At 42.2% G+C, this 22,255-nt stretch overlaps 1 protein-coding gene across 1 annotated transcript; it reads right to left on the bottom strand.

Moving 5' to 3' along the window:
- Nucleotides 1-1,417: 1,417 nt before the first annotated feature.
- On the bottom strand, nucleotides 1,418-20,899 carry LOC138419204 (zinc finger protein 665-like). Its single transcript, XM_069551636.1, has 5 exons — nucleotides 18,300-20,899; nucleotides 14,952-15,020; nucleotides 14,375-14,445; nucleotides 11,038-11,164; nucleotides 1,418-3,639 (listed from the first exon to the last, which is right to left on the bottom strand). The coding sequence occupies exons 3-5, from the start codon at nucleotides 14,387-14,389 to the stop codon at nucleotides 3,314-3,316; spliced, it is 468 nt and encodes a 155-aa protein (XP_069407737.1). The 5' UTR covers nucleotides 14,390-14,445; nucleotides 14,952-15,020; nucleotides 18,300-20,899; the 3' UTR covers nucleotides 1,418-3,313.
- Nucleotides 20,900-22,255: the final 1,356 nt, after the last annotated feature.

Raw genomic sequence — 22,255 nt, 5'->3', positions numbered from 1 at the left:
TAAGTAACTGTAACACTTTTAATAAAACCTTAAAAATCTGTGGGATAATCACAATGGAAAGAAAGGTTTTGGCATAACATTTGGAATCCTGCATGTCCGAAGACAGAGGATGAGATGGTTTGATGGCATCACCGACACAATGAGTCTGAGTAAACTCTGGGAGTTGGTGATGGACAGGGAGGCCTGGTGTGCTGCTGTCCGTGGGGTCACAAAGAGTCGGATACGACTGAGGGACTGAACCAAACTGTACTTGGAGACCTGCTGATGAGGCTGAAGTGATTCAGAGGCCTGGGAACTGAAACCTGGTCTGGTGGCCAGGTTGGGGTTGGGTGGGGTTGATGTGGGGTGCTGCTGGGGTGGGGCTGGATGTGGGGTGCTGGCTGGACCCAGGAATATTCCTGCAATTAGAATTTAAGCAGTTTAAGTAAACAAGAACTGGCTTTACGTAGGGATGAAAAGCTAGAATGTGAAACACACAACTCTTAGAAAGGGCTACTTCATACTAACACTTCTAAGGAGAAAAAATGTCTTGACATTCCACTCCTTCAAGGATCAAGCTTATTAGTCACTGCAGTGGCCCAGTGAAAGTGCACTCTGAGGGGAAAGCAGGATTGAGAAAAGCAGGCAGCATACTGTGCTTTGGACATTCTGGCCTTGGTATTTCAGGAAGGGTCTCTTGGGTCCATCCACCTCTTCAGCAGGGCCAGAGAAGTTTGGCAGAGTCTCTCCTGGTTTTCAGATCTCCCAGTTATTGATTGATGACCCCCATTTTGTTTGGCAGTGTTTTAACATACATAGCGTCCAGTTAAATGACATGAGTAGAACTTCCCTGGTGGTCCAGTGGTAAATAATCTACCTGCCAATGCATAGGACCCAGGTTTGATCCCTGGTCTGAGAGGATACCACGTGCCTCACAGCAACTAAGCCCGTGCAACACAAGTACTGAGCCTGTGCTCTAAAGCCAGTGCTCTGCAACAACAGTAGCCACAGCAAAGAGAAGCCTGCACACAAGTAACTAGAAAGTCGTTTGTCCTTGCTATAACTAGAGAAAGGCCACGCGCAGCAAAAAGAGGCTCAGCACAGCCAACAACAAAAAAAAGACATTGAGTCCTCTGGACTGAGAAGCCACAGCAATGAGAAGCCTGCACACAAGTAACTAGAAACTCACTTCTCCTTGCTACAGCTAGAGAAAGCCCACGTGCAGCAAAAAGGCTCAGCACAGCCAAAAGCAAAACAAACAAACAAACAAAAAAACTGACTCCTCTGGACTGACCAAAAGAAGCATCAAAATGCTAGTCTCCAACCATACCCCAGCCAAGTTTCTCTGGAGAATTCATAGCCCGATTGCTGCTGCAAAAAGAGAAAGAAGCCAGCACAATGAAGACTTCGCATAGCCAAAAATAAATTTTAAACATTATTAAAGAGAGAAAAAAACTTTTAATGAGAAATGAACTCTTCTTTATAAAAGTTTCTGTTCCATGCTTATGATGACAAAGCTTCAAACACTTATATGAGAAAAACTTGTTTACATCATAATATATAATACTTAAGTCAGTACTTCAATGTAATGGAATGTCAAATTATTATAAGATCACTTCACAGTAATTAGGCAACTTATTTCTTGTTGAAAAATTGTAAAATATTTTCTCTCATTTCTTTGTTGTCTGTTTCTGAAAGATCTGTCAGTTGTGGACAACAAAGCACATTGTAAAATATAAAGTCTTAAGACATTAGAATTTATTTTCACCAAAACTTTCAACTTGGCACTATTTATAAATATTTCTACATATATTATCTGACTGAACTCAAGTGCTAAAGGAACTGTCTTTACATTTACAGGGCACCTACTATGTTCCCTGTCATTGTATATGTGCATTTTAATGTTACAAAAGTCTCAAAATAACCCACTGACTTACGTATTTGTTAGTGTAAGGCAGGAAAGAAATGTAAATTCAACATTAAATCTGGGTCATAACATGTGGATAGAAAAAGTAACGCCAAGGAAAAACTAGTGAAAAAAAAAAAACAACAAAAGAAATAGGATGGCAGGATTTAAGAGATTAGCACTGAAACATATATATTACCATATGTAAAAGAGCCTGTGGGAGTTTGATGTATGAGCGAGTGCTCTGGGACAATCTGGAGGAATACGGTGGTGACAGAGGTGGGTTCAGGAGGGAAGGGACATATGTATGCCTATGGCCTATTCATGTTGATGTACAGCAAAAACCATCACAATATTGAAAAAAAAAAATTAAGTGATGGCGAGTTAGGCCTGAACACAGAATCAAACCTTTCCCACACCTAACACATTTGTGTAGTTTTCCTCCAGTCTGAATTTTCTGAGGGTCAAAAAGTTGATATATTTTACCACATTCTCTACATGTCTAAGTTTTCACTGCCATATAAATTCTCAGATGATCGGCAACGTCATTCCTTGTGACTGAAGAGTTTGCCACATAATAGCATTTATGTGGTTTCTCTCCTGTAGGAACTGCCTAATGCTGAACATGCACTAGAAACTGCCACATTCATTTCACTTGTATCTTTTCTATGCAGTATGAATTCTCTGAATTATAAGGCCTGAACACTGACTAAAGGCTCTGTCACACTCACGACATTTGCATTAAAATGTTTCTCACAACTGTCACATTTCTAATGTTTCTCTCTAGTATGAATTCTCCGATGGTTTCTAAGTTCGTCATTTCAAATGATGGCCATGTACATCATACTTATAAGGTTTCTCTCCTGTCTGAACTGCCTGATGATGAGTTATGGATGACTGTGCCTAAATGGTTTGTCACAATTTTTATATTTGTAAGGCTCTCTCCAGTATGAATTCTCTGATGAACTGCAAGGTCTGAAGTTTGCCTGAAAGCCTTGCCACATACATCACATTTATATAGTTTCTCTCTCATATGATACCTCCAATGAATTATAAATTTTGCAGCTTGATTAAAGGCCTTGCCACATACATCACATTTATGTGGTTTCTCTCCAGTATGAATTCTCCAATGTATTGCAAGTTTTGTAGTTTGATTAAAAGCCTTGTCGCACACGTCGCATTTATATGGTTTTCCTCCTGTATGGATTCTTTGTGGTCTAGTGAGTTCTGAGTCCTGAAGAAAGGTTATGTCATACTCATTACATTTGTCAGGTCTTTTCTTTTGTGTTTCATGGTCTAGTAGCAGTTCTGAAGGGTGCATAACAGCATTCTCATGTTTATGAGAAAAGCCTTTGCAAACATTACGAGTTCTCTGAGACGATAAACCTGAGGCGCTGACGTTTGTCACAACTTGACTACATTCAAAAATTATTCCTTCAGATTGTACCATCTGCAATTCATCCTGAAAGGTGGATCCGGGCCTTTCAAAAGGTCTATTTGCTGCATCACTTCTACTATGATGATCTCTTCCATCAGTGAGGTTTTGTTATGGGATGTAGACATTCCTTTGTCATTTCTTTCATCATCTGTCCACAGACAGTCAAAGTCATGTATATTTCCCTGGATCTTCCTGAGGCGAAAATCTTTGATTTTAAGGCTTTCAGCTCTTCCAAACATCACTCTTTGAAAAATTTCCCCTTTCCCACTGTTTGCTTTTGCCTGTAATTTCTTGGTCATATGTATATGAGACATATCTACAAGACATAAAGAACCACAGGTATTCTATTAGTTACAATTCATAAATAAATTATTTCTTGTCAAACACATGATATTGTACCAAAAGACATATCCATCCTGAACAGAATTACGAATCTTCGTAATGATGATCTTAAAACTATAGAACACTAAAGGAATAGAACTCTTTAAAAAAGAGTGATCATGTGTAATTTAAATTCACTTTAGGGTAGTGTAGTTTCAAACACAATCAGAAAACATTCATTTTATGCAAACTCATGTCAGTTTGCAAAGGAAACGTATTTTCCCACCATGACCTCAAAGCTCATCCTACTTTGTATTAAACACACTGCTGTCTCATAATTGAGGAGAAACGAATGGTATATTGTACACATTTTATGCATACTTATACATATTTAAAAGGTAAAGAACATACAGGACTAAAGAGGTGACTCAGTGGTAAAGAAACTGCCTGCCAATGCAGAAGACATGGCACAGGGGGATACAATCCTTGGGTAGGAAAGATCCCCTGGAGCAGGAAATCACAACCCAGTGCACTATTCTTTCCTGAAAAAAATTCCATGGATAGGAAAGCTTGGTGGGGTACATTTCATGAGATCACAAAGAGTCAGACAGGACTGAGCACCTGAGCAAACTAGCATCAATCAGGCAATACACTGGAATGGTAAACAATGCAAAAGAAGCATTCTAATGAATAATGTGAAAAACAAATGGCAGTTAGTAACTGTTCCACAAATACTGCACTGAGAAAATAAAGAATTCTGTAAACTATATATATATCCATATATATATATATATATATATATATATATATATATATATATATTCTTCTTCTTCTTCTTTTTTTTACTGGACCATGTGGCTTATGAGATCTTGGTTCCCTGACCATGGATTAAATCCATGCTCGCTGCAATGAAGATACTGAATCCTATCCACTGGACTGTCACGGAATTCCCCAAAATAATTTTAAAAATAAAAAAATAAACACTTTTCTAAATACCTCTTAGAAATCTATCAGTAGATAGACATATAGGCATTTTATGACTATTGATAAGAACCATTAATAAGTGGTTCATGTAAGTTCTATTGTGTAATACAAAAAGACTGTCATTTTTTAAAAACAAAAAATAAGTGAAACATTCTCTGCTTACACAATAATCGTTCAATACATCAACTCCCTATCTACACAGTAACCTAAACTCACCCAGCTCATTGGTTCCAAGATACATGTAAAGGAACAAGCTTTCGGGCTTCCCTTGTGGCTCAGAGGTAAAGAATCCGCCTGCTAGTGCAGGGCACACAGGTTTGATCCCTGATCCGGGAAACCCCCACATGCCTGAGAACAACTAAGCCTGTAGGCCACAAGTGATGATTCTGCGCTCTAGATCTGGGGAGTCACAACTACTCTGCAAACACACAGAGACCACGCATTGCAACCAGAGAACCCACTAGAATGAGAAGATCATGCACTGCAATTAGAGGGTAGCCCTTGCTCGCTGCAAGTAGAGAAAAGCCCCTGAAGCAACAAAGACCCAGTGCAGCCAAAAACAAACAAATTTTAAATAAATCTTTAACATAATGTTATAAAGATAAAGGAATGTGATTGGAAAACCTAGTTAACTAGAGTCAGAGACAACTCTCTTGGGAACAAAATGTAAAATAACAACATACAAGATGTAATGTAGATGAGACATGTGACAATAAGCATGACAGGAAGTAAATATATCTTTTAAGCAAAAGTAACCTTTGAGGCAAACTCCCCGTGGTCCAGTAGTTAGGACGATGTGCTTCCACTGTAGGGGGCACAGATTCCATCCATGAATGGGGACTAAGAACCAGACTGCCATGTGGCACAGCAAAAAAAAAAAAAAAACAACTTCTAATGTTTTTCTATAAAACACACAAGAGTCTATGCCACCTAACAGCACTAATTACCACAGGAGGGGGACAAGGGGAAGTAAATCCCTGTGAAATAGCTCATCACATGCTACCCAAAGTCAAGCAACAAAATTGACAGGAGTCAAATGACAGATTGTTGCAAAATATATAAAGACGTTGCCTTTGGGACCTCTTTTCTTGGAGTCCAATTTCCATGAAACCTCTCTCTTTAAAAAAAAAAAAAATCACTTTGTTCATTTAGAAACAGCCATCTGTAGGTCAGAAGTACTTTGTGTTTTCTTTAATAAAATGTAATTTTGAGGTAGGATTTGGAAGGGCTGCAGGTTGGACATCTCCAATCAGCTACCCTCCTCTTGCATGCCCTGAGACAAGAGATAGGTGGGCTCTGTTGAGGAATTTACAGCCAACAAAAACAGGGTAAACAGGCAGTTTGTCTCTTAATTCAAGGGAACAATCATGGCAAGGACAAAGAAAGGAAAAAACCCTGTCTGATAAAGGAGAAGATACACAAGTAGGCGCCTTGGAGTTAAAAGTCAGAGGATCAGTCCAGGCCATAATGAATTTTGCTCCTCTGAGAAGCCTTTACTTCAAGATCCAGGGTGTGCCTGTGTACTCAAGGGGAGGATCCTGAGACAAACTAACCAGGGGGGACAAAGCAAGGTGATTGGCCCACATTTCTCATACCCTTCTTAGTAAAAACACATGTCTTACTTTCCTTAAGCAACCATGAGCTGTCCATTATATTGGCATTTTGTAGACTAGTGAACATAAATAACAGTGATAATGTCTAAGAATATTTACTCTCTTATAGAGAATATCTCAGGGTGGCACCAAACGTATTCATTAATAGTCCAAAATCTCTTTAGTTTGCAGGTAAGAGGAAATGTGTTTTCAGTAATCTGTGTTTCAGAATCTTATTTTATTTGGAAATGACCTAGATATTCAACGAACTTGCATCTCTTAGTTTAGAACAACCCTAGAAATTCAGGTTATTCACATCTGGAGAGATTATTTTAGACAGACATTTCTAAAGTATAATCATTCCTAACAGAGTTTATCTAAAAGTTTATCTCCAATTGCATTTGCATTCTTTCCTTAAAAGTTTCTTCACTGGAGTTACTTTAAGTGTTGACACTTACTTAACATTAAACCTAGGTACAATTAAAGTATTAGACAATGTTGAATCTTAATTAGATTAGCAAAGAAACATTAATACTAGATATTTAATATTGAATATTTCCCACTTCACGCGAACCTGAAAATCATTTAGGTTAATTTCTCTTGTAATTGTTTGATTTGTAAGTGCTTACTTTTTTATTTTAACAAACAATTGAATTAGAGCTCATTTACAAATTCACCTCAGCAATATTATCCAAAAACAAAGACATACACTGAGACAAACATACATGCAGATCGACAGACATGAGAGCTCTCAACTTTCCTGCTTGAGATTTAAAATGTCTCTTTCACCGTTTTCTTCCCACCCCCCGCCCCGTGGTTTAAAATTCTAATTTGCCCAAGACTGACATCCCTGGAAAAATGGGTTACGTACTTCAAGGACATGGCATAGGTTGCATGCTATGCAGGGTCGCTTCAGTCCTGTCCAACCCCCTGCAACCCCGTGGGCTCTAGCCCACCAGGCTCCTCTGTCCATGATGGGACTCTCCAGGCAAGAATACTGGAGTGGGTTGCCATTTACTCCTCTAGGGCATCTTCCCTACCCAGGGATCAAATCCACGTCTCCTGTGTCTCTCCCAGGGGTGGCAGGTTCTTTACCACTAGAGTCATCTGGGAAGCCCTGGCAAAGGTTAACTTTCAGCTGTTTTTTTCGGCAGGTCTTCTAAAAAAGCTTTCTGTTTTTAATTCCACTTGTAAAAAGAACCGGTTTTGCACTTTCAAAGAAAAAGAATTCATCTTAACCAGTTTTCTCCAGAGTCTAAACAATATGGCTATCCTGTATCAAACAAGTTATCTTTCCTTTCTATAGTCGTAGATTTATGGCTAAAATACAGATCAAATAGTGGTCAAATTGACTGTGATAATAGGGCCAGAAGGACTGATAAAAATCTTGGAACGTCCCTCCAAGGAGATGCGGGTGTTTGATCAGAAGAATCTAAAGGGGTAAACAAACTTGCTAGAGTGGAGGAACCTGGGTTCCCCCTTCCCACTCAGAGACTGGGGCAGTTAGAAGGGGACCGGCTGATGGAGAGGGAGACAGAGGGTTTGGGAGGGCTGTAAGGCCACAACAGGACAAAGAATGGAGAGAGAAAGGCAGTGGGGGGTGCTGCTGGAGCTGTGGGCTGGCTAAAGAGAGTCGACTTAAAAGTGAAGATTTGATCAGCCAAAACATAATGTGACATTGTAATATGGATAATCATCTTCACAAACTGCATAGTTCTTTTTTCAGTTGTAACTTCTCTTTAGACAGTTTTAAGTTGCCTTTATTTACCTCACGGTAGGCAGAGAGGAGGATCCAGGAGCCAACTTGGATGGTGCTAAGCCTGGGGTTGGTTGGCAAGGGCACTTACAAAGGCTGAACAATCTCAATATTTGTCCTCCATTTTATCTATGGTGCTGCAAGACTTGCACTCACAGGAGACAGTCAGGACATTCACACTCAGGGCAGTTTCCATGCAGGTTGGAAGCAATGTCAGAGGAATGCCATGATTTGTCTTGAAGCCTAAACAAGACTATTTAATCTCCCTAACACCTTGGTCAGTTTTCATTCCAATTCCAAAGAAAGGCAATGCCAAAGAACGCTCAAACTACTGCACAATTGCACTCATCTCACATGCTAGTAAAGTAATGCTCAAAATTCTCCAAGCCAGACTTCAGCAATACATGAACCGTGAACTCCCTGATGTTCAAACTGGTTTTAAAAAGGCAGAGGAAACAGAGATCAAATTGCCAACATCCGCTGGATTATGGAAAAGGCAAGAGAGTTCCAGAAAAACATCTATTTCTGCTTTATTGACTATGCCAAAGCCTTTGATTGTGTGGATCACAATAAACTGTGGAAAATTCTGAAAGAGATGGGAATACCACCTAACCTGCCTCTTGAGAAATCTGTATGCAGGTCAGGAAGCAACAGTTAGAACTGGACATGGAACAACAGACTGGTTCCAAAGAGGAAAAGGAGTATGTCAAGGCTGTATATTGTCACCCTGCTTATTTAACTTATATGCAGAGTACATCATGAGAAACGCTGGACTAGAAGAAACACAAGCTGGTATCAAGATTGCCGGGAGAAATATCAATAACCTCAGATATGCAGATGAAACCACCCTTATGGCAGAAAGTGAAGAGGAGCTAAAAAGCCTCTTGATGAAAGTGAAAGAGGAGAGCGAAAAAGTTGGCTTAAAGCTCAACATTCAGAAAAAGATCATGGTATCCGGTCCCATTACTTCATGGGAAATAGATGGGGAAACAGTGGAAACAGTGTCAGCCTTCATTTTTGGGGGCTCCAGAATCAGTGTAGATTGTGACTGCAGCCATGAAATTAAAAGACGCTTACACCTTGGATGAAAAGTTATGACCAACCTAGATAGTATATTCAAAAGCAGACATTACTTTGCCGACTAAGGTCCACCTACTCAAGGCTATGGTTTTTCCTGTGGTCATGTATGGATTTGAGAGTTGGACTATGAAGAAGGCTGTGCACCGAAGAATTGATGCATTTGAACTGTTTTGTTGGAGAAGAATCTTGAAAGTCCCTTGGACTGCAAGGAGATCCAACCAGTCCATTCTGAAGGAGATCAACCAAGGGATTTCTTTGGAAGGAATGATCCTGAAGCTGAAACTCCAGTACTTTGACCACCTCATGCGAAGAGTTGACTCATTGGAAAAGACTCCGATGCTAGGAGGGATTGGAGGCAGGAGGAGAAGGGGACGACCCAGGATGAGATGGCTGGATGGCATCACGGACTCGATGAACGTGAGTCTGAGTGAACTCTGGGAGATGGTGATGGACAGGGAGGCCTGGTGTGCTGCGATTCATGGGGTCACAAAGAGTCAGACATGACTGAGCGACTGAACTGAACTGAACTGAACTGAACACCCCGGTGTCTCCATGGTAAGAATCTGCTTAGTAATTTGGGAGACATGGGTTTGATTCTTGTTCTGGGAACATCTCACATGTCACGGAGAATAAGGTGATGAGCCACAAATGCTGAGCTTGTACGGTAGAACTACGCAAGCCCGTGTGCCTAGGGCCCAGGCTTCACAACAAAAGAAGCCACCACAATGAGAAACCATGTTCCCCACAACTAGAGAGTAGCCCTTACTCGTCTCAAACAGACAAAAGTCCACACAGCAAAAAAGACCCAGTACAGGCCTAAAAAAAATGACCTTGCCTTCATCTCTGTGGAGGCTACAGCACCACTCGAGGGTGCTGTACATTTCAGAGGTCAAAGAACAGAGCTGTAAGTTAGGGAGAAGAAAAATCTCCTGTGAGAGTTCACAAACATTAAACATCTGTTTTCTCACAGAACTCTCCCATTTGGAGAGTTTCCCAAACCCCATGAACGGTGTGGCTTCCTCTCTGTCCTTGTGACAGTTGACCTGTGATCACACTGTGGATACTTTCCCACTCATCTGGATGTTTGCTATTAGCATCTCATTCTCCACAATCCAGGGGTCTTCTTACTTGTGCCCCAAGAATGGAGATAACGTTCAGATCAGAAACAGAGCTTCCTACTCAGAAGTAATGCTATATACTGTGGCTTCTTCCAGAATCCAACCTCTCTCTCTCTCTTTTAAATAAATGTATCTGTTATTTTTCATAGATTGGTGTATTCATTTCTTCTGGATCGGGTGAGTGTTCATTGCTGCTTGGTCTTTTCTCCAAGTTCAGCAAGTAGGGGCTACGCTCCAGTTGCAGTGCTCGTGGTCCTCACCTGCTGTGGCTTCTCCTGGGCACGGGCTTCAGTACTTGTCCCATGTAGCCTCAGTAGTTGCAGCTTCTGTCTCTAGAGTGCTGGTTCGTAGTTGAGGCACACAGGTGTAGCTGCTCTGTGACATGTGGGATCTTCCCAGACCAAGGATCCAACCTGTGTCTCCTGCATTGGCAGGTGTAGAATCCAGCTCTTTTGTCAGCCAAGGAGTGAGGACATTACAAACTGACAGAAAAATACTTCTCAAATGAATTTACTATCTGCCGCCTTCTGAATGCACAGGGAACAGCAGGTATCTAGTTCCTACCTAAGAACTACTGAATCAAGAACACAGGGCTAGAAAACAGGCATCTGGATATTTCAACGTTTGAAATCAGCTCTATAAACACTAGCGCGGTGGAGAAACTCCTTGTGTATCACACAGTGGGCAGGTCACCTGAAGGAAAGACAAGTTTAAACTCCTGATACCAATCGTGAAGCTTTATATGTATGAGTCAACAAGCTTTTGAGCTTAGTCAAGAAAAACAGGGGATCTCAAAAGGTTCAGAAGGAACATGCAGAGGTACCCCAGGGCAGATCGCTACTTCAGAGGGAAGTGATCCTCACCCACAGACAGCAGGTTCCTGAGGGTCTCCACCATCACATCCTGGTACAAGGTCCTCTGGGCAGGGTCCAGGCATTCCCACTCCTCAGGAGTGAAATCTAGGAACACATCCTTGAAGCTCAACTGTGCCTGAAATGAAAACACATTCCATCAATGGGCCCTGAGGAGGATTTTTAGTTTCACACAAAATGAGAAGAGGTGAGAGGGGCAAAGCTCAACTCAGTTGAAGTAATATTCCGATAAATCCATTAAAAGCTGCTTGAAGCAAACTGTTGGTCTCTAATCTAATTTAAAATTTCCTCTTTTTCTCTAGGATTATGACATCCTGCAATCAACATGAATTTATCATGTATGTGGAAAATACATGAAAATTACACAAATTAAAACCAGCACTGGGTTGTCTATGCAGAAGTGTTACATACAACACACTGAGTGACACAGTGTCACTATCTAGAAGAGTTACAGCAAGACTCGTGTCTTCAGAGACGACAAAGTCCACAGTGACTGTAAAAGAACAGACATCGTGATGATGATGACACCATCACACTCACGACAGGTGTTTCAGCACGTCCTACACACTAAGCATTACTCTAAAGACTTCACACGGATGAATTTGTCATCAACAAACAGCATGTTAGAGAAAGATCTCGTCCACCTTACTGGGGAGAAAAATCTTTCACTCTAAGAAATAGCTCAGATCAAACCGTTAAGAAATGAGGCAACAGCACCTGAGCTCAGGTGGTTGGGAGTGACAACTGAACCTAAAGAATCAACCAGTTAACTAGCAGAGAAGGAAAGAGCATCCACAGAGAGTTCCCTGAGAATACCTGAAACAAGTTCAAGGAAGCTGAAATACAATAGAACAGCATAAATGGTCACGATACAGGGTCACACCCTCTCCATGGTAACCCACACAATGTCAATACTCTGACTACAGTTTACATCATTTATGTGATGATGTAGAAAAATCAGCGCCATGAAATACACTTAAGATACAACTGAAACTGCTACAAAGCATACACCATTATTTATGAGATGATGTTTTTGTAATAAAACCATGGAGTTACATATCCATGCATTCATGCATGCGTGTGTAAACACACAATTGATTGAAACAAGAGTTGTCATTATTTTTTTTTTCTTTCATTCTATCAGATTTCATTCACCATCAGCTTTGTGCCTCAAACTTGAAATACAGCAGTGAACATGATGGAACTTACAATCTAGCAGCCAGCCAGCCAATTTCATTCACAATTTTAACGTAACTACTGAAATAAGTGCTCTGACACAGGCCTGGTGCTAAACAGAAAGTCTTAAGCTACATTGAGAAATCAGACAAGGTCTCTGTGAGGAAGAAACTTAGGATTGGCAAGGTGGGAAACAGAAGAGTGTTGCAAGCAGAGAGAACAGCCTGAGTGCCGGCTCTGAGGCACGAAGATATTTACTGAACAGAAAGTCAGCCAGTGTGACTGGGACACAGGGAATGTACATGGGGTGATGCCAGGCAGAGGCTAATTTATGCAAGATCTATGGATTTAGGACTTTATTCCAAAAGCTACTGGAAGTCACTTAAGAATCTGCAAGAGGAAAGTTAGACACTTACATTTGTTTTTCAGAGCTCAATCCACTGTGTGTAGAAGTTGTTTACTGCTTACTCATGCCAGACTCTTTGCAACCCCGCTGAGGGCATCCCGCCAGCTCCTCTATCCATGGAATTCTCCAGGTAAGAATACTGAGTGGGTTCCCATTCTCTTTATTTTACGTCTTCATTCAGTAACTTTTTCAAAATTCTATCAACATTCTATTTCTTTTTCAAGCTCATTTATTTTGCTTATGTTGGGTCCTTGCTGTGAGTGGGCTTTCTCTAGTTTCAGCTCCAGTGCCCAGGCTTCTCCTTGCAGTGGCTTCTCTTGTTTTGGAGCACAGGCTCTAGAGAGTGCGGGCTTCCGTAGTAATGGCTCCTGGGCTCTAGGGCACAGGCTCTGTCATTGTGGCCCATGGGCTTAGTTGCTCTGGGGCATCTTCCAGGACCTGGAATGGAACCCATGCACCCAACATTTGCAGGCACATTCTTAGCCAGTATACTACTAGGGAACTCCTCAACATTATTTTATTCTAGTTCAAAATAAATAAATAAATTTAAAAAAAGTAATACAAGCAGAAAATAACATACAGATTTCTTTCAATCTTTATAAAATACCTGTATTGAAAAATATGTGGGCCTCCCTATGGGTAAGTGGTAAAGAATCCACTGGGCAATGCAAGAGATGTAGGTTGTTGCCTGGTCAGAGAACCCACATGCTGAGGGGCAACTGAGCCCATGAGTCTCAATTTCTGATCCAGAGCTGTAGAGCCCAGGAGGTGAATCTACTGAAGCCAGCGTGCTCTAGAGCCTGGGCTGCAAGACAAGAGAAGCCACCACAATGAGAAGCTGCGCACCGCAGCACACCGCAACCAGAGAGTGGCCACCACTTGCCAGATAGAGGGAAAAGACACTCAAGCAATGAAGTAAGAGTACAGGAAATAAATATATTTTAAAAATTATAATGTGGTTTTTATAATTAATTTTAGGTATGTTCTTATTAACAACATCAAAAATTTATCATTTTATTCCATTAAGAAAATACTGAATCAAAATTAGTAAAGTTGGAGAATTCCCTCATGGTCCAGTGGTTAACATCCCTCACTTCCACTGCAGGGTTTCAGGTCCGATCCCTACACAGTGAACTAAGACCCTGGAAGTTGCATCATGTGGTCAAAAAAGAAAGAAAGAAAAAAGTAGTAAACCTGATTTTACAGTTTAAATTAGATGGTCTAACGAAACACTCCCTAGCCCTGACATCTCTTTCTGAATGTTCCGTTCCATTCCCAAACACTTAAGTTTTCAAGGAGGTGCTCATTTAATTTTAATGTTCTGTAAAAAGTCAGAACTGATTTCCCCTCATTGGCCTTTCCTGCAGATTTTACCATGTACTGTACATGTTAATACCTGAGGTCCACCTACAGCTTCTCTACCCTGGTTAACAGAGAGCAGACAGCGCATCCAGATGGGCCCTAAGCAACCCCTGCTGCCCCACAGCACCGAGACCCCGTCTCCAACCCGTGAGTGAGAAGCCCTGCCCAGGACGGTGCCCAGGGGAGCCTCCTCACAAGGCCAGGTCAGCAGGTCATGGGGAGATGGGATCTAAGTGGAGAAAACAGGCCTTGAGGGAAGGCCCCGGGTGAGTGTGGGTGTACAAGAGTCAGACAGGATATTTCAGAGTCAGACATGATTAGCGTGTCCAGAGAAGGGGAATTCAGGAAGGACAGACTGAGAATCCACTGAGAATATGACCTTACCAGAGAAAGAGCCATGCCTGACTCCTGTTCTTTCCTCTTCTGGGCTTCTTCGTCCGTGAGTCTTCACAGTTCTATCATGAAAGTGGAAAACATGCTGTTTAATGCTTAGGGTCAACACACCCCCTTCCTGAGCCCCAACCACACACACAGGGAAGCCCTCACCATGAGGAACAGACAGTCCCCTGTGGCCACTGTCTCAGGCGGGACTCAGGACTGTCAACTCCTGCAGAGAGGCCAACATGGGACTTTCCCACACTTTCCCTCGGATCACACTCCCCTCCTGGTGAGGCCTCATGCACACAGCAGCAGGGGGTACCTCCGCTCACCCCACGATGCCCTTCAGGTCACACAGCAGGCCCTGGTCCAGCCCCACTCAGAGCAGAGTGCCCTTCCCTCCCCCAGGGCCTGGTTTCATTCTCACAAGTGGAGGCTAAGAGCCCTGGTGCTCAGTGCAAGGTCCAGATCGGAATCATCTGTGGCTCTGTGCACTTTCCTGGGGCGAGGCCCCACAGGAGAACCTGAGGAGTTTGTCTGATGAGGGAGGGGTACCAAACATGCCTAGACCCCCAACACATACCTTTCAGTAACAGCATTGCAGGCGGATTCTTTACCAGCTGGGCTATGTAGCTCAGAACACGTTCCAAATCTGGAAGAGCATCACATAAGGCCTCAGTCTGTTTATTTGTAGCTAGACCCAGAGCCTCAGTGTTTTGCACTGCAGCGTCTATTAAGTCTTTTATCTCAGTTATAGAGTTAATCTGTTTTTTAGTTTTGTTAGTATCATTTGGTCATAAGGGTGGCTTCCTTGTCCCTCAAGAATCAGAGTGGAGGCTAATTTAACTAGAAAGTCCCTTGAGTTAAAAGAGAGGTGACAGGCACAGAAATCGATGTAGAAACCACTGGCCATTGTTGGAGCATGAAGGGCGTTCCTGGAAAGCGGGCCCTGTGTTGGTGCTGATGTTCCCATTATGTATTTTTTATGGCTGTTAAAATTTCCAGCCCTTCGGGTTAAGACGGAAAGGACTGCGCTGGTGTCCGAGGAATTCCATCTCGGCCCGCACTTCAGTGACCCCCCAAACTTCAGCACTGTTTCACGGTGCTGTAGGCAGAGCCACTTGTGACCTCGGGGCCCCTCAGTGTGGGGAAACCATCCAAGGCTGAGGGGCCCTATGGATCTCAGGTGTCTGGGGCATTCCCTCCTCCAGTCCCCTGGCTGTCTATAAAAGGGCGAGTCCACCACAGTCTCTCCTCCAGTGCCCTTCTGTCCACACAGGGCATCCTGGGTTGGTCTGGGTACTTGTGGGCCTTGTGGTCCACCATGGCCAGCTTGGCCTGCAAAGGCTGACCTCCCCTCTGCTGGTCTCTGAGTGGACAAAGCTACAATCATCATTTCAGCCCTTTGTGTATTTCTCTGGGAGTGTTCAGCCTTTTCAACCATGTCCCTATTATCGAAAACTGAATAAGCCACTTGGAGCAAATCGCTCATAGGCGTCTGAGGACTAGCAGTTGCTTTTTGAATCTCGCTCCTGATGTCTGTGGCAGGGTGCGCTATGAAATGCATAGCCAAAAGGGCCTGTCCCTCGAGGGAGCAGGGATCCACACTCCTGTGTATATAGTTTGTCTGTGCTCTGTCTTTGTTGCTGTGTGGGCTTTTCTCAGCATGGGCTTCTCACTGCAGTGGCTTCTCTTGTTTCAGAGCACAGGCTCTAGGGCCTGGGCTTCAGTAGTTTCAGCTCCTGGGCTTAACTGCTCCATGACACATGGGATCTCCCTGGATTAGCGATAGAGCCCATGTGCCCCGCATTGGCACGTGGATTCTTTCCCAGTGAGCCACCAGGAAAGCCCCTGCTATATTTTTTAAAGCTTCTATCAACCTCTCTTGAAATGCTTTCCGATTTTCATCTCACCCTTGTCGTACTACCTGCACTTTTTCATAATTGATAGGTTTAACTGCAAGTGTTTTCATAACCTCTGTTAAACAATCATGTAGCCATGGACCTGCCTCAGGGACAGTGGCAGTGCCCCCTGCCCCCCGTGTGGCCCTGTTGGGCTCGGGCTGCCACTGGGGCAGCATGGACCCTAGCTGCCTGTGGGGGAGTAAAGTCTGCAAATCTCCCTTTGGATGAGATCAAAACGTCTCATTAACTGGGTAAACTCCATCCTGGAAAGTTCAGGGTTCTCAGAAAAATGTATCAATTTATCTTCTGCTGACTTATGGACAAGGAGATGGACAAGGAGAAAGGCGGAGAAAGATGGACATGGAGAAAGGGGCTTCTCACAGAGGCGGAGCCATGAGGCAGTTGGTCCATAACTCACATGCTGCAGGTGCTGTCTGGGCTGAGATTTGGCCCTTGGGTAACTCGGGGTACAGAGAAGGAGCTCCTGAATATAGTGGGCAGTCTCCCCACCCTTGGGTGCCCTTGACTCTGGGCCAGTGGCCTTGGCTGGAGCCCCGGCTGAGACAGTCCTTGCCATTCCCCTCCCTCGAGCAGTAGTTAGCTATCCAGATGTTACGTTCCTGTGTCGCACTTCACTGTGCAGTTTAATCGGGACTTCTGCTTAAAGCTTTAGATGTTATCCCATCCGAGTAGTCTCGCAGCCAGGTGTGAATGGCTGAGATACTGTCCCAAAGGAATAATACAGACTGTGTGTCCAGTGGCCTTGACAGAGAGCTTTCAGGAACTGGCCTGGCTGCAAATTGGAAGTAAAGGGTCGGGGGCGGGGGGGAGGGTAAATCCTGGAAGCTGATTCGCTTCAGTGTCCTTGTGCAGGATGTTGAGACTACCTCATAAGAGGCATTTATCCAGGCTGGACACAGTCCTTTAAAAGATGTCTTGTTTTTTTTCTGGACATATAGTCCCCTGGATATAAATTATGGGCATCTGATCTGCATCCAAAGATAGCTTACACTGCTGAGCTTCAGACCCAAGCCTAGAATATCTTCCTAACAACTCAATTAAACATTACAAGAATATGACAAAAGTGCCATTTTAAAAGTGAGTTTTAGACAGTAGATACTGATCTCAGCCAAACTAAAATTTAATATCTATTGAAACATAATTCCTTTTTTCTTAAATCACCCTAATTTGTCCCAAATGTAGCCAAGTTTAGATTAATTTGTTTGTAAAATGAGTCTGGTTAACTGATAACATAGGCTTGTAAAATTGGTCCAGGAAAGTGAGTGTCTTGATCACTAAAAACTGTACAAAGTACACCGCAAGTGAAAAACGCATTTCGAAAATATTTATTTATTTAATTTTGGCTGTGCTGGGTCTGCACTGCTGCTCAGACTCTCTATTCGCAGCAAGCAGGGGCTACTGAGGTGCACTGACTTCTCACTGTGGCGGCTTCTCTTTTGCAGAGCACGGACTCTAGGGGGCGTGGGCTTCAGTAGTTGTGGCTTCCAGGCTTTAGAGCACAGGCTCAGTAGTTGGCTCGCATGGGCTTAGTTGCTCCACAGCATGTGGGATCTTCCCAGATCAGGGATCAAACCCACGTCTCCTGCATTGGTAAGGGGATTCTTTATTGCTGAACTCCAGCAAAGCCCATGAGTTAATTTTTTTGCAGACAAACGTCACAACAAATGTACTTACTGCCTTTGAGTAAACCTGGGTACCATAAAAACATTGTGCTTAATAGCGATGTGTCTACATGACATGTCTCTATTAAATAACAAGAAAACAACAAACTTTAATGCCAGATATTAATTTAATACTATACGTTTCTTGGGTCATACAAATTCAAAATCCATTTAGCTTCATTTCTGTTATATTTAGAAATGTTTAATTTGTAAGCACTTTTTAAAAAGACAGTTAAACAGAGCTCACCTACAAATTAACCTGAGCAATACATATATCCCAATAGAGATCTCACAGTTTCACTTTAAAACTTAGTCATAAAACAGGCATTGCAATGCAAAACTTACCAGCTAAGAGATATTTGAGGACTTCTCTGGTGATCCAGTAACTAAGACTCCATGCTTCCAATGCAGTGGGCCCAGGTTCCATTCCTGGATGGGAAACTAAATCCCACTTGCCACAGCTAAGAGTCACTGCAGCCAAATAAATAATAAATAAGCATTTATTCTTAAAAAATACATAAATAACAGGTAAAATAACCTAAATTTATAGGCTTGAGTTTTAAGAGGGTTAGACTTAGAACATAGGAGAAAAATCCCCAAATTAAGAAGAACGTCGACTTTCAGATCCTGTGAGCAGCACTCAGACAGTAAAATTTCTTCCTTCTCACATACCATCTACTCTCTCCTGCACTAGTAACAAGATCCTTTTTGTGTCTCTAGACATCAATACCACATTTCTATGGCAGCCTGTGCTGACTGAAAAAAAAAGAAAAGATAGGACATTTGTGAGGCTTATAAGTAGAGGGGGAGAGGGTGCCGCCCAGAGTAATTAGTGAGCTACAGTTTTATAATAAAAGGAGAAGTGGGGAGGTGGAGAGTGTCCTTATCTCTCTCTTCTGCTTCCTCTTCTTGAGTTGTTGTTCAGCAGCTCAAGTTGTGTCCAGTCTTTGTGACCCCCTGGACTGCAGCACACCAGGCTCCCCTGTCCTTCACCATCTCCCGGAGCTTGCTCAAACTCATGTCCATTGAGTCAGTGACGCCATCCAACCATCTCATCCTCTGTCCCCTTCTCCTCCTGCCTTCAATCTTTCCCAGCATCAGGGTCTTTTCTAATGAGTCACTTCTTTGCATCAGGTGGCCAAAATATTGAAGCTTCAGCTTCAGTCCTTCCAATGAATATTCCAGGTTGATCTGCTTTAGGATTGACTGGTTTGATCTCCTTGCCATCCTAGGGACTCTCAAGAGTCTTCTCCAACACCATCACTCAAAAGCATCAATTCTTCAACACTCAGCCTTCTTTATGGCCCAACTCTCACATCTATACATGACCACTGGAAAAACCATAGCTTTGACTAGATGGACCTTGGTGAGCAAAGTAATGTCTCTGCTTTTTAATATGCTGTCTAGGTTGGTCATACTTTTTCTTCCAAGGAGCAAGTGTCTTTTAATTTCATGGCTGCAGTCACCTTCTGCAGTGATTTTGGAGCCTAAGAAAATAAAGTCTCTCACTGTTTCCACTGTTTCCCCATCTATTTGCCATACAGTGATGGGACTTCATGCCATGATCTTAGTTTTCTGAACATTGAATTTTAAGCCAGCTTTTTCACTTTTCTCTTTCACTTCAGTTCCTCTTCACTTTCTGCCACAAGGGTGTTGTTATCTGCATATCTAAGATTATTGATATTTCTCCCAGGAATCTTGATTCCAGCTGGTGCTTCATCCAGCCTGGCATTTTGCATGATGTACTCTGAAGCTAAGTTAAATAAGCAGAGTGACAATATACAGCCTTGATATACCTCTTTGTACTCCATTCCCAATTTCGAACCAGTCCATCGTTCCATGATTGGTTCTAACTGTTGCTTCCTGACCTGCATACAGGTTTCTTGGAAAGCAGGTAAGATGGTCTGGTATTCCCATCTCTTTAAGAATTTTCCAAAATTTGTTGTGATCCACATAGTCAAAGGCTCTAGCATAGTCAGTGACACAGAAGTAGATGTTTTTCCGACATTCTCTTGCTTTGTGGATGTTAGAAATGTGATCTCTGGTTCCTCTGCCTTTTCTAATTCCAGCTTGAATGTCTGGAAGTTCCTGGTTCATGTACTGTTGAAGCCTAGCTTGGAGAATTTTGAGCATTACTTTGCTGGCATCAACACTATGAAAAGGCAAAAAGATACGACACCGAATGATGAACTCCCCAGGATGGTAGGTGCCCAGTGTGCTGCTGGAGGAAAGCAGAGAAATAGCTCCACAATGTGTGAAGAGGCTGAGCCAAAGCAGAAACAACGCCCAGTTAGGGATGTCTCTGGAGGTGAAAGTGAAGTCTGAAGCTGTAAAGAACAGTATTGTGTAGGAACCTGGAATGTTATGTCCATGAATCAAGGTAAATTGGAAGTGGTCAAACAGGAGATGGCAAGAGTGAACACCAACTTTCTAGGAATCAGTGACCTAAGATGGACCAGAATGGGTGAATTTAATTCAGATGACCATTATATTTACTACTGTGGGCAAGAATCCCTTAGAAGAAATGGAGTAGCTATCATAGTCAACAAAAGAGTCCAAAATGCAGTACCTGGATGCAATCTCAAAAAGTACAGAAGGATCTCTGTTCATTTCCAAGGCAAACCATTCAATATCACAGTAATCCAAGTCTATGCCTCAGCCACTAATTCCAAAGAAACTGAAGTTGAACAGTTCTAAGAAGACTTACAGATTTCATAGAACTAATACCAAAAAAAGGTGTCCTTTTCATCATAGGGGACTGGAATGCAAAAGTAGGAAGTCAAGAGATACCTGGAGTAATAGGCAAGTTTGGCCTTGGAGTACAGAATGAAGCAGGGCAAAGCTAACGATTCTGTTAAGAGAATGCACTGGTCATAGCAAACGCCTGTCAACTACGAAGTGGCATTGACCAAGAGCACTGCCAGTGATTGAACAACAAAGGCGTTTGCCATCTGCCTCTATGGAGAGTGAACCCCATGCTCCTATAGCTGTTGTCCTTCAACAGCTGTGGAGTGAGGCACTCCATGATCCAGGGAATCCGGTGGGATGGAGAGATATAAATGATGATGTCATCTCAGATTCTATGGCAATTCAAAAAGGGGGACAAAATTGTTCAATTACTTCTGTTGCCTTACATTTCTATTAACTCTTCTAATAACATAAGGACAAGCAGATTCAGCAGACCAAAAACAATCCTTATGGACATCACTGGTATCTCAATATGCCTGACCACATATAAATATCAAAATTAATGGTACAAGATTTTCTGGTCTCCTCTACACTGCATCTGATATTACTATTCTTTCCAAACACTTATGGCTCAAAACCTGGCCTATAGAAAAAAATCTCTTGCCAAATTGTAGGAATTTCTCAAAGCAAAGTATAAGAAATTTATCAAAATATTCAAATCTACCCATATGAAGGACCAAAAGGCCAGCCTGCAACATTAAGACCTTATGTGATAGACGCACCCCCTTAATCTAATAGGAAGGGACTTACTTATGCAATGGCAAACTCAGATATACATTCCACATTTCTCCTAGGGGCCACTGCTCATTTAACAAAGAAGGCAATGATTAAAATAACTTGGAAAAATGACAAGCCTATTTGCACGAACAATGGCCCCTTACGAAAGAAACATTACAGGCTACTAGAGAACTTATAGACAGACAATTAGAATTAAAACATATTGAGGAATCTTACTCTTCTTGGAACTCGCCTATTTTTGTTATAAAAAAGAAATCTAACAAATGACATGTCTTAACAGACCTTAGAAAAGTTAATGCATCTATGAAACCCATGGGTGCACTACAACCAGGGATCCCATCACCTACTACTATTCCTCAAAATTGGCACATTATTATTACTGATTTACAAGACTGAATTTTAAATATACCTTTACACCATTTAGACCGAGATTCACTTTCTCTCTCCCTTTTCCTAATTACATCAGGCCTCATAAAAGATTTCATTAGACTGTGTTACTTGAAGGTATACCTAACAGTCCTACTATTTGTCAAAATTTTGTGGCCAAGGCTTTACAGCCAATATGACAGCAATTCCTTCATGCATATATCATTAATAATATACTGTAACTACAAAAGGAGAAGTGATATTTTTGACACTGAATGGCCATGATATTCATTCTTTAGACTCCAGAAAAAAACTGATTAAAATAAAATCTATTTGAAATTGCAAAGCCGGTTCTTCTCACATGTGCAGTTAGGAAAAGGTTAACTTGTTAAAATACTTTTTTGGAGCTCCAATTCTGCCTGGAAAACAAAAACAGCCCTAAGAAAAAA

The sequence above is a fragment of the Ovis canadensis genome, chromosome 14 (assembly GCF_042477335.2).
Source record: "Ovis canadensis isolate MfBH-ARS-UI-01 breed Bighorn chromosome 14, ARS-UI_OviCan_v2, whole genome shotgun sequence".
NCBI lineage: Eukaryota > Metazoa > Chordata > Mammalia > Artiodactyla > Bovidae > Ovis > Ovis canadensis.
This window is presented reverse-complemented; position numbering and strand designations above follow the sequence as displayed.

Excerpts from the sequence above, each read along its gene's own strand:
- LOC138419204 (XM_069551636.1), bottom strand. Across the intron at positions 3,640-11,037 it reads CAGGAACCTGCTGTCTGTGG|ATATGTCTCATATACATATG; the intron begins GTGAGGATCACT and ends TATGTCTTGTAG.